This window comes from Diuraphis noxia, unplaced genomic scaffold (genome assembly GCF_037042655.1).
Source record: "Diuraphis noxia isolate RWA-SAM2 unplaced genomic scaffold, SU_Dnox_SAM2 contig0002, whole genome shotgun sequence".
NCBI classification, from domain to species: Eukaryota; Metazoa; Arthropoda; class Insecta; order Hemiptera; family Aphididae; genus Diuraphis; species Diuraphis noxia.
The window spans coordinates 28,223,051-28,243,414 of record NW_028301712.1 but is presented as its reverse complement, the minus strand read 5'-3'; the positions used below and the strand labels follow the sequence as shown (position 1 = coordinate 28,243,414).

Below are 20,364 nucleotides of genomic sequence, written 5' to 3'. Positions count from 1 at the left end.
AAAAAAGTGATATAACAATAATACATGATAGCTAATTAGCTAATCGCTAATGCTAAAGCTAAACAGTTAACGACATAATAATAAGAACAACAACAACATACAAATTAAAAGTTAACTAAACTAAGTTATACATTTATACTCTTAAAACTTACAATATTTTATATTTTATTTAAGTCTTGAACATAATATATTTTTTTAATTCGAGTGACATTGTACGACATCAATATTAATAGGAATCAATGTATTATGTCCATCAAAATGGGAACTACCTAGTTAAACTTACTAAGTAGTAAGTTAAATTCAACAATATCTTTAACATACTCTGTTTTATCAGGAAGTCAAAAATAATGTTTTCAAGAAAATATCTTTTCACAGAGGTTTTTATTAAGTCATTATGTTCAGTTAATACTAATCGTTATTTTAAAACATCAGTTCAAGTCAAAAAACATTTGACATTTCACAAATGGACCTTAGATTATTTCAGAAATCAACCACATTACAATAAGTTTGTATTAAAACAATCTATAACTGAAGACAAAAAATCTCTTTACAACTCTATTAATTTAAATACAACTTCTACTGACGAATTACTTATGAACTATTTTTCATTAACAAACATTTCTCATCATGAAATCGATAAAGAATTAGCAACTCGAGTAAATGATATGTCAATCAATCAAATACTTGCATTAATGGATGCCTGTTTATCTGGGAAACTCCAGTTCCACAAAAACTCAAGATCATTTAAAAAATGTATTGAATTAATGGACGAACTATGGTTTCGAAGACCTGATTTAACTATTTCACAAACTATACAGTTGATTTATTATGTTAGTATAAACAAAAATAAATCAAAACATGTAGTGGAGTTTGGATTACAGAAATTGATGAATGAAATTGATTATTTGAAAAAATTAACTGATGAAGAATTAAGTGTTATAGCTGTGGCAACATACAAAACTAGTGCAAAAGTTTATGATAAAATGCTGAGAATATTTGCCTACAGGCTTGAAAGAAACTTAGATAATCTCATACACAACCCTTTAAATTTTGTATCTATGATTAAACCTCTGAAAAAAGCAAAGTACCATGACCCTGTACTGTTAACCCGACTGATAAATGCCTTTAGTAGTAATAAAAATAACAAAGTCTTAGAAGATGTGACTAGTAGCATTCATCTTCTTACATACTTTGCAGATGCAAATTGTGGCGAAGTAGACTTTTTGCAACAATTGATTGATTCTATTGGGAATATTATGGTAAGCTAGAATCCTATTGCAAAGCACTATTGTTTTTTATTTACTTTGTTTTAGAATCATTTTTTTGTTTTCAGATTAAAGATTGTTTAAAACATTACCGAATTAAAGATGTTTCTAACTATGTTTTTTCAGCCAGTTACTTAGGTATAACTCCAAACAATCCTAATGTGTGTAAAATGATAGTAAATTTCATAGAGGATATTTTCAAATCTAAAAAAAAATGTGAAGAAATGTCCAAAACATTAATAGGAATGTGCTTATCAATGTGGATGTTGAACTATAAACCAATAAAAATTATGCAGTTTATGTTTAATGAAGTACCTGTTACAACTTTAAGAAGTAAAATATGAATCTATAAAAGTTATATAAAATGATTTAATGTAGTTTATTAATTAATTTTTATTTTATAAAGTGCCCAACGCTCACAAACAAGATAATAGACTCAATCTATTGTTAACATGTGCTCACATTGAACACCCCAATCTAAAATTGGGGCACCAATTAATTGAAGAAACCACTAATTCCATGCCTAAGCCTTCTAAACATTTAGCGGAGCGTCCATTTTTGGTAATGGTGTATAAATCCTTGCAGACACTGTCCTATGAATTGGATATAATGCATGTAGAATATAATTTCTGTATACCTAACTTGAGAATATTAGGAATAAAAATTATTAGAACAAATGGGTAGGTAAATGTTTTGTAATGACTAATTATCTTTATTTATTATAATGATTGTAATTATTATAAGCACTATAATTTAGATGTTAAGATTTTATAATTTATATTTATATTTTTTCTTTTATAAATGATAACTTTAAATGTCTTTAACATCAGTATAAATGGAATCGTCTATACATATTTTTAAACATTTGATAGGTTATACTGCTTCTATAATTGCATTATAATGTGTTACATTAAAATATTTTAACAATTTATATCTACAAACACTAAACACCATAAATAAAGTATTATAAAACGACAAAAATTTAAAACTGACACTATTTACAATTTAAATATAAAATAAAAATAATAAATACTATTATATATTTATTTTTTAGCGAAATCATTTATGTAGAAGTTTTGGACAATAGTAATTGTCTTTATAATACATTAATTCCAAATGGTATGATGAAACTCAAATTTCGCCTTGAATCAAAGTTAAATTATTTTGTTATTAGAGTGAGTAAATTATTTTTACTTTAATTTATTAAAATTATATACTTAATATCTTTAATAATGTTTCATTTAGGTAAACAATAAAGAAAATACATTACGGAATTCAATAGAATTGAAATGTCACTTGGAGTCATTACTATCCAAAAAATAAGAAATTTTTAAAATATTGATATTATGTATGATTAGTAAGATTAGTTATTTTTTTGAATTGGCTCTAGTCCTATTATACATTCATAAATTTATTGTCATTAATCGAGTAATAACTAATAGGTAACTATAAATGAAAAATGACCTATATTTAAATTCTATTATTTCTGACTGCCCATTAACTAATTACTTTTGTTAATAATATTTAAAAAAAATTTGTTTCCATAAATTAAATACTTGATTATTATTTGATTTTTAAAACTAACTTAAAACAGTTAAAAATTAAAAATATATAGTTAAATAGACAATAGTACATGTTATATCTATTTAAAGTACATAAACCATTATAAAATACACATTTCTATCTTTTATGAAATTCTATTATTATACAGCTTATTGGCAAATAATATATAGGTTTTATATAACATTGTATAGACAACAAGGTATGATTGAAACTTTTCTATGGTCAGATCATTCAGTGAGCACTGAGCATGTGACTTAGCGTAGCGTAGGTATATACCGTTTAGTCATAAATTATAATAATTTAACAATAATCTGAAAATATGGATAAGCAACTAGCAAGTGATGTGTTACATGGACTACATTGTTTTCAGTATAATTGGACATCTACTAATACATTTTTACGTGAATACTCCCCTCCCCAAATCTATTTTTAAAAGTTTATTACGAGTCGACCGGGACGGCGGTGAAAAATCTGCGGCGATCACAGTGGCATTTAAAAGCTTACCTTAACCTCAATAAATATAATATAGAACACTGGAACCTTATGGATACTGTAGTTTAAAGAACCGAATCTATGTGTCAAGGATTTGAATGATACAAATTGTAATCACCTTCTCTCTCAAACTGCTTCCATAGTAAAAGAGATCAATCGGAAGAAAAGCTCAATGTTAAACTCCATTGGACAAAACATTAGCAAAAGAAGCACCAGATTATGACTTATAGGTTTAGCAGCCAGAATACTATACGCCATGGCCATATACGGTATACATGCAATTTAGATTGCATAAAACATTTTAAAAGTATAATATGGCTTGCACAAGATCAAACATCACAACAATTAAAATTAACTAAAGAACAAATTAAGGTTATTAAATTAAAACAGGAATTCGAAGCTCGTGAAATCTATAATATATAATATGCCGTAAAGGAAATACTTAATAATTTAATATAACAAAAGATAAACAATTACAACATTATATATGAATAAACATTTCTTAATATTCGGTCTAACGTTAACCAAACATTTAGCTGAAATTAATATTTGTTTGGAAATTATAGAACAGACAAAAATGGGGATTATATACATCCGAATTTAATAAATCCTCAAGAGTTTCTAGAATATATGTATTTATAAGACATTAAAGTATCTTTACCAAGGGGAACTGATTTACCTACAAACTTAGACATTACCAATATTTACGAACTGGTAAAACTTTCAGATCTTACTTTATATTATGATAATGACAATATTGTATTTATACTTTCTGTACCATTAATTTATTTTATATAATTTAATACTTGTACCGGTATGCATTAATAACGATTGTATTTATATTAAACCTAATAATAAGTATTTAGCAATAAGTAAGGCTAAGGAACATAATGCTACCTATGATAAATCTTACTATACACATTGTAAACATGATAGAGATTTCCTATTATGCCCTGAAATAAATCATTTACATCCACGAAACATTCGACCTACATGTAAAGTACAACTATACTGTATAACCCAGCGGAAGTTCCGCACAACTGTGAAATCATGCATGTAAAAATTGCAACAACAATATTTCACAAAATACGTTTTATGTAGGATGGATGGATTTAAGAAACAAACAACGACGTTATAGTCGTAATAACATGCGACGAAAACAAGGAATTAACCAGCCTTTCACTTAAAGGAGTAGGGAATAGGGATCATATATACTTAAACGACACTTGCAAAGGGTATGCAACTGGAGATATTAATATATTATACTCATTCCAGGAAAAGTGGACTACAAAGTACATAGCAGGATACGCAGATTTTGCACCAAAATCAGTAATCAACGAAAACTAAATATTACCATATCACGAAAATAATAATTAAATACCACGTAAAAACAAATAAATGGACGACCTAAATACTGTATACAATTCAAAAAAAGAACAGGACAAACAAAATATAGTAGAGAAGAAATTTGACGAAATTTTGTATGTACAACATTTAAACGATTACATACAATATTTAATTTCAAACATCATTACAACATTGTGATGATCATATATTACCAAAATTGTCTAAATTACGAAAACACGGTACAAACGTACAGCCAAGTAAAAACGAAAGACGAACCTGAAGAATTAGACCAGCGGTTCCCAATTGGTGGTCCACGGTTATGTTGTTCTGTAGTGATATTTTTATTTTATTTTATTGAAATTATTAACTTTGTATAAAATTAAAAATTAAATCATATTGAAAATAAATCGTATTAATTTATTTCTCATTTTCATAATAAAATAAAATTGAAAAGTAAGTATTTACAAGAAGGGGGTCCGCGGACCAATTTAAGTTATAGCTAGGGGTCCGTGGCTTCACACCAATTGGGAACCGCTGAATTAGACAATATTGTCTTGATAATCAAACGACAACGACCGCGCACTCAGACTTCAGAGGAACAGACGTACCTAATCAAATTTCAACTCACACCAAGGAACAGCCGAAAAAACTACCCACAACTAAGAACATATTTTAATTAGGGAAGTCGGAGATTTCCATTTTCGAGGGGAGGAATGTAGTAAACCGACGGAGTAGCTAAACTATTTTTTTACATTATTATATTATATTTTAACATTATGTCTTTATAATAATATTATACTTATTTTCAGACTCGAGAGTGACAGTTTTATTGATACAAGATATAACCATATATGTCAATTATAAGTACAAAAACAGAGCAATTAACTAGATCATAATAGTGTCGAATGTTTGGGCGTTGAATTTCTGAGAGTTCAAATACTTGCAATAACAACTACTATGCTGGTTCCTTATAATCCACTTTCTACTCTCTACCGTGTACCTATCTATTAGCCATATAGATTCTGCATAAATACAGGACTCTGCATGTCCGTAGTAGAATTTAGAATTGGTTTTTTCATTTTTGTTTCCCAAATGTAAAACTTAGTATAGTCGTTGAGCTCGTCCTCAACATCACTGTTCATTCAGGGGCGTCATTTGGGGGGTGGCAGGGTGTGCGGTTGCACCCCTTACTTTTAGAATGTTACAATTTGCCTGCGCCTTGCTGAAGCCTAACATAATGCACCAGCCTCGAATGCACAATTATTTATATGATTAAAATCAAATTGTAATAACCGGTCTATAATGTATGGAAATAATTGAATGCATGATAATATACATATACGTATGTATATCTATTTTTATATGGCCTGGTGAAATTTCAAAATGGCCTGCTTGAAACTTCGCACACCCGAAAAAAAACCTGAAATGACGTCCCTGTGTTCATTCTAATATTTATTGATTTGTGTAATTATTTCTCGGACAGATACTTTTCGTTAGGTGTTCTCAAACTTATATTTTTACTTAAATAAACTACATTTAAAACCAAATAAGTGTTTGCCTAGTGTTACTTAAATCTACCTTTTTGGCACTTGGAACAACATTGACTCTGTTGAAAAACTCATTTTTTAAACGATAGTGAGAGTGAGAGATTACTACCAGTCATGGACTCATGGTTCAGAATCAGATATCAGAACATAGAGTTATAGAGTAATATTACATTATTACTCTATGGTTCAGAACGACCAAAATAGATGAAAAAATAATATGTCAGATATCGACTTAGTCCGTGGCTCCGCGCCACGATTAAAGATATATCTTTAATCGTGCTCCGCCATAGACATATAAATATAACATATGCAGGGTTGGGCAGTATCTTCGATACAAGTATCTTAGATACGTATCTTAGATACATTTGTATCTTGTATCTTGTATCGCGATACAATTATATGAAGTATCGAGTATCTTGTATCGCGATACTTCAAAGCAAAGTATAATATAGTATAATATAATATATAGTATAGTATAATATATAATAATATTATTGTATATAATATATAAATATAATACTATACGCCCATATGAGAAACTACGAAAATTAATTCTGTAACGCATAACTTTTTGTTTTTTTCTAATGACTTAATAGATATTGATGGTACTTTAAAATATTTTCAAGAAGAACATTAAGCCGTCGCATTCTAGAAAATTATACATTTATTTGTGAAAAATTAAAAAATCTTTTTGAATCTGATCCTAGACCTAGTTTATGTACAACAGCCGATATTTGGTCAACAAAACATAAATCATTTATGGGAGTCACAGCACATTGGGTATATTTTTATTTTTATTTTAGTATGTAAACTAATATATTTACTATAAATTATAATATTTATAATATATTTCAGATTGATGAAACCACATTAACTCGTTTTAGTTCTGTATTAGCCTGCAGGCGATTTCGTGGCTCTCACACATACGACAAAATTGCTGAATTACTCCATGAAATAATATGCGAGTTTTCAATTGAAAGAGAACAGTTGATTTCAACTGTTACCGACAATGGCTCAAATTTTGTCAAAGCATTTAAAGATTTTGGTTGTGAAATAGACTGCAATTTCCAAACTGATGATTTAGAATTCAATGGTATGAAAAAATATATAAATTCATCTATGGTTTTTGTTTTAATTAAATTTTTTTAAATTTGTAGATGATAGAGAAAATACAGATGAAGAAGAAAGTACGGATCAGGCTACATTTGAAAATATCGAAGTAGATGACATCATGACACAAGGAACTACAATTTTTTTGCCTCATCATTTACGCTGTGCAAGTCACACATTGAGTCTAATTGCCACTACAGATTTTAACAACATTTTAAAAGGGACTCCAGCATCTAGAATCAATCATTCTGTTATGGGTAAATGTACAACACTCTGGAATTTGTCACGAAGACCAAAATCTTCAGAAATTATTCATAATATATTAAATTGTTCGCTAAAATATCCATGTCCAACTCGGTGGAATTCTCTTTATGACAGTATTACACAGCTTTTGAAATACAAAGACAAATTAAATTTAGTGTTAAAAGAATTAAATGTTAAATATACTTTAAAAGATATAGATTTGGAATATTTAGAGGAATTAGCTGCGTTGTTAAAGCCTATTACTGGTGCCTTAGACTTTTTGCAGAGTGAAAATCAATGTTACTACGGTCAACTTTTACCCACATTATTTTCACTTAAAACTAGATTAGAAATGTTAAAAGAAAAAAATTTTCGTCATTTAGCTAATATGATAACACCGTTGGTTAATTCTTTAGTAAAACGATTTAACGATTTTTTTGAATTATCTCCCAGTATAAATGAAGCTATTTTAGCAACTTGTTTCCATCCATGTTTTAAATTAAGATGGATCTCAAATGAATATGACCACGAAAAAAATAGAATTCAAAACCTATGTATAAATGCTGTAGAAAATATTTTTAATAATGATGTTACTAATAACTCAAATTATAGCGATGAAGATGACGAAAATTTTATTGTTTTTTCATCGCAACCAGTTGCTAAAACCATTAAAAAAGCTGACTTGGAAGTAATAACTTTTTTTAATGATAAGAGTAAATCGTTAAATATCCTTAACAATTATCCTATTGTAAAAAAAATTTTTATTAGATTTAATACTAGCTTGTGCTCTTCAGCACCCGTAGAACGAATGTTTTCCATGGCAGGATTTATTAATAATCCTACTAGAAATAAATTATCTGATTCAACTTTTGAAAAACTTGTATTTTTAAAAGGAAACAAAGATAAATTATCTTTTTAATTTATCTTTGTTTCTTAATTATTAAAAATTAATGACGTTATGTATAAGACTGGCTTATACTATTATTTATTATAATATACTAGGATTTAGGACATTATGTTATTACTAAAATTATTTTTATTATGTATTTATATAATTTTTAATGTAGAATTATTATTGATGTAATTATTATTATTTAATTGTTCTGTAATTGTATTGTGATTATTTTTGCATCGTTGACGACAACGAGATTACGTAATATCGTAATTGATTTATTTTATTATTACTGAATAAGTTTCAATTTTTATTATTTTATTTGCCATATTTAACGAAGTGGTCATCCCCATAATAATAAATATATATATATATATATATATATTTTAAAACAGTGACTAATTTTATTAAAATGTATCGAGTATCTAGTATCGCGATACTCCAAAGCCGAGTATCGAGTATCTAGTATCGCGATACTCTATAGCCAAGTATCTGGTATCTTGTATCGCGATACTCCAAAGCAAAGTATCTTGTATCTAGTATCTCGATACTGCTTTTTGAGTATCTTGCCCAACCCTGAACATATGTTTATATGTCTATGTGCTCCGCGCACAGATCGAGTGACGAGTAGGAGCAGTGTTTCCAATGTTTGTTATTTAGTTGGAGGGGAAAATATGACAAAATTACCGTACCATGATCATTATTACCGTACTTATTGATTATATATATATATATTATAACACCTTTTACTTCTCTTGTCTTATCTTAATATCGCACCAATAAAGATCTTAACATCCTTATGTTAAGATGTTCTTGTATATTATTTAAAGCTAAATATAAAATGTATCTGATAAACTCTGCTTTCTTTTAAGGGGAAATTCTATGGTTTTTAACTAGGGATAAACTAAGCACCATCTTAGTCCAGCCCACATAATATCATGATTAAAAGTCAGAGTCAGGTTCTAAGTTCAATATTATATAAATTCAGGGCCGGATTTAGACTCCCGGATGCCCAGGGCAAATCTTTTTTTGATGCCCCCGACAGAAAAAATATTAAAATGGCACTACCACCGCGATGTTAAAAATAAATTATATAACCACTCGCACGTTTATAATTATATACTAAAATATTTTGTTTGCTGGATGCAACATTGGCCAATGTCATTATTCTGTTGTCAGGTGACATCTTGATGTTTTAATTTTGTAGCCCCAAAATTTAAGTATAATTCAATATTTAATTTTGTTTTTAGTATTTCGATCTCGGATGCCCCCAAACATCTGTTGCCCGGGGCAAGTGCACCTAAAGCCCCCCGTCAAATCCGGCCCTATTAATACATAATAATAATATAAAATAAAATAAAATACAAAATAATTACTACGAATATGGCTATTTTTTTTTTTTGAATTTAGTAATTTACCGTAATATTTGGTATATTAGGGGTGACCGTACTACCACTTACCAGTGCTACTGCTATCAATATTATTTGAATTATCCAAAATATATAATTTATTCGCCATACGGTGATATTAGCAGCTGTAAAAGACGTGTGTATTACTATACTATTACTGTATTACTGGGTTGTGTACAAGGAACAACCATAACGTCCATAACCATTGATTATAAATAGGTACAATTTTAATAGTATTTATATCAAATGATTCTAGTTCTGTCTTCTACTAAACCAATAATACAATTGTATATATTGTACAAGTTTATATATATAATATATTTATATTACACTACATAGTAACAAACTGACGGCTATTTTTCTGGAACAAATCTAAATTTTTGGAAAAAAAAGTATTATTGCTAAAATGTTTGATTTAAGTGGTTTAATCAGGGGAAATAGATTTTTTATTGTAAAATATATTTCTTAGTACTTATACTTTCTTAGTTATAAAATGATTAAATTACATGCAAACATAAAAAACAAATATCTGACAAAACGCAATTTACATTTTGCTTAATGTTTTTTATAGTATGTCGAAGTTTTAAGAGGACGTCTCATCCGCAAGTGTTGCCTCCGTCTTACACATCTACTATATGGATATCAAAGTTTCGTAGTTTCGTTTATTAGGTTCAATAGTGTGCTGTAATTTTGATATTATGAGTTATGAGTACCTATGTAAAGTAAAAATATTTAAAAATTGCACATTAGTTTCGTAATTCATTTAAAAATTTAAATATCGTAAAAAATCAACGAGAGAAACTAGATAATTTTCTTACATAAGAGTTCAGTAATGAGTCAATTCGTTCTAATATAAAAATTAACAGAAAACGCTATTGAAACTAGTGAATGAAAATTTGATATTTAATACGTGTGCAAAACGGAGACAAGTAGACAACACATGCGATTGAGACATTTCCTTGATGAAATAAGGCAACGATTTTAAGTATAATTACATGTGATAATTGATTGCACATCTTATTAAATGGGAATTTTTGATTTATACGAGCATCATAAAAAATTTAGGTATTCGTTATATTTAATTTTTATTAATTTTAAATAAAAAATTTTACATTCTTTTCTAAGTATTTAAGACGTGTGTTATCACTAGGGTACTAGCGATCGGCTTTTAAAGCACTAAAAATAACTGAAATATGCACTGTAAAATGCCCTAAAGATATGAAAACAATTGAATATAAGTCAATTTTTTTTTAAAAATATGCAAAAAGTACGACAAAATATTTTAGAAAAAATATATTAATACCAATACGAGCCTTACAACTGATAAGGAGTCATCTTTTTTTTTCCGTTTGAACCAACAGCAGGGGAGGATCTGTGTGAACATTACTACTCCCCTGCTGCCATCGTTTATTAATGTTTAATTAAACATACATAATTATGATGCTTCGCCTTAAAAATAAAATATTAATACAATAAATACAATAAAATACAATACAATCAAATACAAATATAGATAAAGTCCGTCAGTATAATCGCGGTCCGCTGTAGAGTGCATCTTCGTGTGCTCAGTCTGTTGGAGCCGCTGCCAATGCATTTGTTCTTCGTTCGGTCTCAGCTATCCTTTCATCATGCTCCTTACAGCTTAAGATGTTGTCAACCATATCGTAAAAGGACTGAGTGGCGCGTTGGGAGGCAGCCTGTAGCCGGTCGTTCTCGCTGGGCGGGACATCTAAAGGGCCGCACAACAAATCCTGAACGTCCACTGGAGTTATATTTCGGTTACCAACAAACATCTTCACTGGCAGCCGAAGCGGATCCCAGTAAGCACAATCAAAGATCGTGTGTTCCGCAGTGTCCTCTGGGTGTTGGCAGTACAGGCAAGCCACATCAGGGGCGCGCTTCATCCGGTGTAGGTAGTGCCTAAAACACCCGTGTCCCGTAAGAGCCTGCGTTACATGAAACATGAGGTCTTTGGGACACCTTCTCGTCCATCTTAGCAGGTCTGGAAGAATTCTGCGCGTCCAGGCTCCTCTAATGCCCCGACTCCATCTGTTCGACCAGGCAGCAAGCAGGATATCACGCTCTGCTCTCCGGATCTCATCCTTTGAGTCAGCTCTGTCCGGGTCGTCAAGTTTACTTCGGACTCTTTTGCGTTCCAACGCAAGAAGATCACCCGGAGGAGTTCCTGCCAGGAATAAGGCTGCCTCGGCCGAGACTGTGCGGTACGCCCTCGTGACTCTGAGAGCCGCAATCCTCTGTGCCCGAATCATGAGGTTTCGACAGATAGCATACTTGCATGCTCTTTCAGCCCACGTTGGACAGGCGTACATCAGCCTGCTGTTCACCGTAGACATTAGCAGAGCTCTCTTGGACTGAGAGGGTCCTCCAAGGTTGGGCATGAGCCGTCCTATAGCCAGTGCTGCCTGGGACGCCTTCCCCGATACAGTAGTGAGGTGTCCACTGAATGTAAGGTGTGAGTCCAGATAAAGTCCCAGGTATCGCAGCTTCCTTAGCAAAGGAACTGTGTGACCCCCTATAACGAACACCGGATCCCGATAAGCCCACTTCTTAGTCAGCATGATGGCCTTGGTCTTGTGCCGTGCTAGTTGAAGTCCATGAGCGCCCATCCAGCCATCAATATCGTCTAATGTGGGGTTGATCACCTCCTCCAGGTTGTCTGAAGTCTCTCCGACTGCGAGTAAAGCTAGGTCATCTGCAAAACCGATAAGCTGAACCCCCTCCGGAACGTCCATCCTGAGGAAGTCATCGTAGAAAACGTTCCACAATGTGGGGCCGAGGACCGACCCCTGACACCCCCTGTGACCGGTCTGTCGGTGCTATTCCCATCAGATGTAATAATGGTAATTGTACGATCCTCCATGTATGACCGTAAAATTTTTTGGAGGTATCGAGGGACCCCTCTGCGTCGTGATAAGGAGTCATCTAAATTGTTTAATGTTCGATAGGTCATTTCGTCGGACTGAAATAGATTTTAATATGAACAAAAATGTGATATTTATCATTTTACTTATGGATTCAAATGAAATTCAAAATAAAATAAAAATATATTATGACACTCTTTTATTTTTCATACCACAAAAAATGAAAAAGATTCATGAAAATAATTAATAATAAAAAATTATATAATGCAACATACCAAAACAAATAGCACAACAATTTGATAAATAGCACTAAAAATTTAAAATATTTTAAGTAAGCAAAAATAGTGTTATGAAATTTAATGATTCGAGTCCCTGATGCACACAACAAATTTAAAGATCACTCTAATATTTTATCTGTATCCTATAACAATTAACAAATGCTAAAAAAGCTTTGGTTATTAGTAATTAAATATTTTACAATATTTATTATAATCATAAAAATACATAAAGAACTTGGTTGATTTACACTAGATATAATTATTTCTTAAATTGTGCGGAAATAATATAAAAATAATAATAATAATCTCTTTACTTAAGGTTAGGCTCGATCTGTAACCCCAAATCAATATTTACAACTTAATCATCATTATCTTTATTTCTTTGTAACAATACATGTATACGACACTTGTTATTATAAAAGTGGAATATAACTTATATAACATTAGATGATTGAAAATAATTAAACTTTTCTCATATCTAACGAATTATGTCCCTGTGAGTGTAAACGCATAGGCGATCGTTGAGAATTGATAAAATATTTTATTGATAGTAAACAGTTACGGGCCATAGATGAAAGTTTGCGGAAAACGACGTTCGCCATAAATCATAATAACTACTGGTGCATAGGGACCATATAGGGTTCTATTCGTACATATAGCACTATAGTGCTATTGCTTATTATTAATATTAATTATGGCATTTTAATTTACGATCTATGGTAGTAATAACTATGATAATCTATCAAATATATTGGTAAGTTTAGGGTTGCCATAATTTCATCAAACAAAACCGGGACAGACAAAAAAAATTGTAAATACATTTAGAAATAAATATCATTAAATTATATAAACCATTGGGTATGTATTAAAAAAATGACACAATATAGGTTATAGTGTTATAACTTATACACTTTACTGTAACAAATTAACAATGTAAACTTTTTTTTTAAATTTATTATTTAATAATATTTAACAATATTAAAGTCGCCACAAAAATGACATTTTCTTTTTGGGGCCATAATAACAAATAAAATAATAAAAACGAACAATTTAGGCTACGACCTATGTGGCTATGTAGTATATGTTCTACTGATATAAAAGTCATTAGTCTGCCTCTGTATCACCCGTATGGATATGGACGTTTGATTATCGATCGAATATAAAAATAAAACGTAAACTGCACAGTGCACACGACTCGTTTGTTGTTGTCCTCGAATATTCCCGATATTATTTTATATTTAGTTTATGGATTTATCAATTAATTGTTATCTCTAACAATAACATTTTGACTCTCGATTTCAATTATTATACGAAAAAAAAAATTGTCAAAATTAAACACTAAACATTTTTTCCTAAAACCGGGACATATAGGCGTCCCGAAAACATTTTTCGGGACACCGGGACACAAAGTCGAAAACCGGTGAGAGTCCCGGTTTTCCGGGACGTATGGCAACCCTAGCGTAAGTTCAATGCGACGTTGCGCTATTAACGTCACGGCTGTAATGATATAATAACGCATACTTTTACTGCATACCAGAATAGGATACAGAAACAAGAGTGTCTAATTTATATTATTGTGTAATATAATAATAAGCTATAATAGTATTTAAAGCTAATAAATAAATAACAATCTTGTTGCCATAGCAAAAATAAGTGTTGAAAAATAATATATTATCGTGATATATTATTTCATTCTTAATTTACCATTTGAAACGGTCACATATTATATTTCGTTATTAAAAGTTATTAAGTATATTTGTATTCTTGTACCTATAGAATTGTTGAGATATATTAAGTGTTATTTAATTTTATTAATCAAAACAACCGTAATATTTAACGATCATGTCAATTATCCGCGAATTGAAGATGTCAAAAGGTGATAATACGCAGAATGCATCGTCCAAAAATGATCTGAGCGTTTTCAACGATATTCAGGGAAATAAACGGAACATTTTGGAAAGTCAAGGTCAAGCTAGTTTGCAGCCGTTTGAAAGAATTAGCTCTGTGCCAGAGATGGAGAGATCTTCTGCCGGCGATCCACTCGTGCCATCCACGACCGATGGTACGTTGCAGGTTGTATCTGATCTCCGTACAAATCAGCCAAAAGATCTGGAAAGTCATGGGCCCGTGGATTTATCGCTGAGCAGAAGATATCATTCAATGCCCAACATGGCAGTGCTTCAGACATCATCTGTCGCCGAGAACTGCCCCGAAGAGTCGAATGTCACGATGGATACACTGTCCAGTGATGAGTCAAAGCTAGAGGATTCAGTGATGGTGACTCCAGACGAACATAGTGCAGGACCGATCCCTACAATTATAGCGGCTTATGAGAGTCCGACATTTTGTTATCATATTGGATTCATGAGTGCAGCGGCACCAGTGATGCCTGCCATTACAGCATCTGAAATTCATGATATCGAGAATTCGCTACCACACAGACGAGCAGTATCGATGCCCAACATTTCAATACAGTTTGGTGAGGTCGAATCTGGAGGCGGCTTGACGAAATTTCCAGAATCAGTTAATTTCCTGGAACCGACAATCGACGTCGGCTGTAGTGACGATGCAGAGCCGACGATAACCCCAGTTATTGCAAAGCGACGTAAATCATTGTGGAGTAGGACAAAGAAATTCTTCCTGCTAATGATTTGTTGTGGCTCTAGTAATATGCCAATCGATTAAATGTTAATTATTTTACAATATATAATATATGATGCAATGCGTATAATTTAATAATATTATCTATTTAATCGTGTTGTATATTAACGAAACTTTTCAAATTAATTTAAGTTGAAAATAAAATATTTATTTTTACATCTAAAATTTTAATATTGAATATCAGGTACCTTAAAAGCTTATATAAATATATATCTATTGTTTACTTTAAACAATTTGAATGTTTTGACAGTCGACACGTACAATATGTATTTTCGAAAATTCTATATGATTTTTAAATCATTACATTTAGTTTACATTATCTATACATACGACTATTATCAAAGTTTTAATATTATGGTAGGTAATTAAAAAAAAAATTTGTTTTTATAAGAACACTTCACTTGAAAAGGATTTGTATCGATGTATACTTGTCTAATGTCTAGGATTTCGGTGACATATTCTTCATTAATTTATTTTTAATGCTAACTTAGTGGCCAAATTCTAAACATATCAAAATCATCAATTTCTAAATGTACACTCAGTTATGCATAGATTTTAAGTAATATTTCTTTTGTTGTAGTTTATACGAAAACCGTGACTTTCACAAACCCTGTACTATCCATACATTGCAGTCATAACCACTCAAACGTACACATATGATGGTGATAATTGCAACGTATGGATAGTACAGGGTTTGTGAAAGTCACGGTTTTCGTATAAACTACAACAAAAGAAATATTACTTAAAATCTATGCATAACTGTAAACTGAGTGTAATGAGAATCATTTGTATGACAATTCGTTTTTAAAAACTTTGTCCTTGAGTACATTTAGAAATTGATGATTTTGACATATTTAGAATTTGGCCACTAAGTTAGCATTAAAAATAAATTAATGAAGAATATGTCACCGAAATCCTTGACATTAGACAAGTATACATCGATACAAATTACAAATCCTTTTCAAGCGAAGTCTTCTTATAAAAACAAATTTTATTTTTAAGTACCTACCATAATATTAAAACTGATAGTAGTCGTATGTATAGATAATGTAAACTAAATGCAATAATTTAAAAATCGTATAGAATTTTCGAAAATACATAATGTACGTCTCGAATGTCAAAACATTGAAATATTGCTTGCCGCTTGGTTTAAAGTAGACGACAGATATATATTTATATGAGCTTTTAAAGTTTCTAATATTAAAAATTAAAATTTTAGATATAAAGAGAAATATTTTATTTCTAACTCAAATTAATTTGAAAATTTTCGTGATTATGTCGATTTTTTTCAAAATCCTAACTTACTCATAAAAATATATTCTGAATTTTCGCTATATATTTTTTTTAAAATTACATTAAGAACAACCGCCTTATGAGACTTTGTATTACATTTTCATGTTTATTCAAATATTGAAAGATTATTTATTGATGAAAAAAATAAACTAGCTATAAATTATGGCGTCGAAGTCCTATAAATCTATAATAGGGCGAAAAACAATTCAAGATATGTAGGTAGTTTAATATTTAAGTATGTAAATTATAGTTTTTTTTTTATTCTTTGTGGTCGAAAAACTAACTGCTGTTCTGTATTAATATTGTTGTTTTAAAATTTTATAGAATATGTTATGTATTATAAATATAAATGTTAACATAAACGTATTATATAGACATTTATTGTTAACAGTATAAATCGTAATGACGTACATTATATTTTTACTCGCTAATAACCGATGGACAGTACCCACCGATCGTAATATGATACTTATGATTATTGTTAGTATAAACAGTATAGGTGTAATATCTTTCTTCTTCTACTTCTCTATTGGCTTCTATATACCTTCTATATACCTACCTTATAGGTGTAATATCATATAATATAAATGCTAAATATGCAACATCTTTTTCCTCAAAAAAAAAAAAAAAAATATATATATATATATATAAGTAGTATTTTGTGTATTGCTTAATCGCTATGTTAGTGTGTTAGTAAGTTTAATTACATTAATTATAATCACTTGGAGAATATCGCTGAGGTGGTTTTCTAGATCTAATTGGTCTGGGTGTTTTATTTATTATTATAGTATCAGGATTTTGTTTTGCACCTACGGTTTCGATATTTTCAGTATTTTCATTTATTTGTCTAGTGGATGTAAGTGAAATTGAATTATTCGCTGGTGTCAGCGATTTATCAATGAGTAATATCTTCCAAATAGTTCCGCATCGAGCTCTAGATCGTGTGTATTACAACTAATGGATTTTATAATTTTACCCTTTTGCCATTTATTGTTATTATTCCTATAATCTCTAGCTAAAACATTATCACCTGTATTAAATGATACTATACTATTACCACCATTGTTTATTTGTGATATTTGTCGTCCAATAACCACTTCACTTGTATTCGGCATTAACGCGTCAAATTGTAAACGTGTTGATCGACCTAACATTAGTTTAGCTGGCGTTTCTCGTGTTGTTGAATGAGGTGTATTACGATACATCAATAGAAATTTATATAATTGGGATTGTGCAGTCGAGCATTAAAAAAAAATTTTTTTTATTGTTTTGACTGCTGATTCCGCACAGCCGTTTGATTCTGGGTGAAATGGAGCGCCTGTCATATGCCTTATACCTAGATTTTTGCAATATGCTTGAAATTCAAAACCAGTGAAACATTTTGCACCATCTGATGTAATTGTTTTTGGAATTCCAAATCGTGCTATCGTTTCTGAAAATTTTTGAATAACAATTTCTGCTGTCATAGAATTTATTTGAAATATTTCTAACCATTTTGTGACCACAATGACAAAAAAATATTTATTTTGAAATGGTCCAAGAAAATCGCAATGCACTCTAGTCCACGGTTTTTTTGGCCATTTCCAAGGTGATGTTACAGATTTTGGCGGATTTTGCCTGACATTAATACAATTGTCGCAACTTTGTGTGATATTTTCGATTTCTTTGTCCATTCCTGGCCACCAAAAGTATGATCTCGCTAAACTTTTCATACTGGAAGAACCCATATGACACGAATGAAGTTCCTTGAGTATATTATTGCGAAATTTAGCTGGTATAATAACACGGTAACCAGTGGCGTATTTAGAGATTTGATGCCCTGGGTACATATAATTTGTTGCCTCCAAAATTTTAACATTTATTTACCTTTGTTTTATGATCATTAAAGAATAACAACATTATCAGACATAGAAGTTTAGAACATGATATAATATGAAGCATAACATACATTGAAACATTTAATTAAACAAAAGAAACATTAACATTTATATTTTACGATGAGATTTTTGGGCAGCAAAATCTTCAATGACTTCATTATAACTTATTATAACTTCATTATTAGCCTTAAAATAAGTGTTTATGCTAGGAACTTTTGCCATAATATTTGCAATTTCAATTTTTTTATTTTTTGCTTTCTTGCGATTACTAGAACCACTAGGCTGCGTTCTACTGGTTTTAACCATCTGAATACCATAAGCAATTTAACGAAATTAAAAGCAAGAAGCATTAAGCATTAAGCATTTAATAATTATATTTTACATATTATATTGCCAATAACACATTTTATATTGACAAGAACAAAATAATTTAAAAATACATACCGTATATAAATGTTAAGTAGATTGCAGTGATTGCACAGAATATTGTGAATGCCAAAGCCCAAAAGAATAAAAAAAATGTAGACTTTAGTATAAAGGAACGCTTTATTAAGCAGTATCACGAAGCACGGACGTACTAGTCAAAGCAAACGCATCGTAATTAATATTTGCCATAATAGTTAGTACATATACGCCGCCCGCCGACGATGTAAAAATTGGTATTATTGACGACTGATGACTGACGGGTTCCGGGGTGTCTCTGAATTTCCCATAGAATAATTTCCTGATATGTACAATATACATCACAGATAAAGTCATCGCTACAACTATACATATAAGTCATACAACTTTATAATACATACTATTATACTATACAACCGCTATCGTGTTTTATAAATAACCAATTTGTATTTCTGAAATTCCGCGTGTTTGGTCGAGACGGTCGAGTATTATCAGTGATAATACCGTTTCGACCTAACCATTATCTATTATAAAGATAATGGTGATAATTTATCACCATTATCTTTATAATAATTGAGGGAGTAAGCACAAATAACTTATCATGTAACACTATTATTATTAGCTTTTTTAAATAAAAAATTGATGCCCCTTGAAATTTGATGCCCGGGGCGATTGCCCCCTCTCGCCCCCCCCCCCTAAATACGCCACTGACGGTAACCCCATAATAGACATCCCTGTTCCACTGCAATTTGAGTTTTTCGTAAATTATATGAATTAAGTTATAAATTATTAGAAAAATCACTATTCAATTCTCCTGTTTTGACTGCGTTTAATACTTTGGCGAGAATTGTGTCTCTACTTGTTTCAATTTTTATTTTAGACCAGTCTTAATGTGAAAGGTGATTGTTCGTGAATAAAATTAAGACTAATACATTCTTCATTATGATTTTCAATTTTTAATTTTGAACCTTTTATTCGTGATAAAAAATCGGCTGTATTATCTTCGGATTTCACATATTTTATGTCGAAATCGAATGATGATAAAACATAGGCCCATCTTTGTAACCTATTAGCCGCGTAAATTGGGATACCTTTCTTATCAC

The 20,364-nt window shown here is 30.5% G+C and overlaps 3 protein-coding genes and 1 pseudogene across 3 annotated transcripts; all 4 read left to right on the top strand.

Moving 5' to 3' along the window:
• The first annotated feature begins 27 nt into the window (after window positions 1–27).
• On the top strand, window positions 28–5,074 carry LOC107173944 (uncharacterized). Its single transcript, XM_015524698.2, has 6 exons — window positions 28–1,259; window positions 1,334–1,598; window positions 1,672–1,945; window positions 2,320–2,440; window positions 2,511–2,707; window positions 4,596–5,074. Exons 1-5 carry the CDS (start codon window positions 348–350, stop codon window positions 2,586–2,588), a joined length of 1,650 nt encoding a protein of 549 aa, XP_015380184.1. The 5' UTR covers window positions 28–347; the 3' UTR covers window positions 2,589–2,707; window positions 4,596–5,074.
• On the top strand, window positions 3,243–5,074 carry LOC149058300 (uncharacterized; annotated as a pseudogene).
• Window positions 5,075–6,368: 1,294 nt separating this feature from the next.
• LOC149058299 (uncharacterized) lies at window positions 6,369–8,788 on the top strand. The gene is made up of 3 exons (XM_089218873.1): window positions 6,369–6,994; window positions 7,070–7,307; window positions 7,372–8,788. Exons 1-3 carry the CDS (start codon window positions 6,974–6,976, stop codon window positions 8,484–8,486), a joined length of 1,374 nt encoding a protein of 457 aa, XP_089074999.1. The 5' UTR covers window positions 6,369–6,973; the 3' UTR covers window positions 8,487–8,788.
• A 6,082-nt stretch (window positions 8,789–14,870) lies between these two features.
• LOC149058298 (uncharacterized) lies at window positions 14,871–15,713 on the top strand. Its single transcript, XM_089218354.1, has one exon. The coding sequence runs from the start codon at window positions 14,871–14,873 to the stop codon at window positions 15,711–15,713; it is 843 nt and encodes a 280-aa protein (XP_089074480.1).
• The last annotated feature ends 4,651 nt before the right edge of the window (window positions 15,714–20,364 follow it).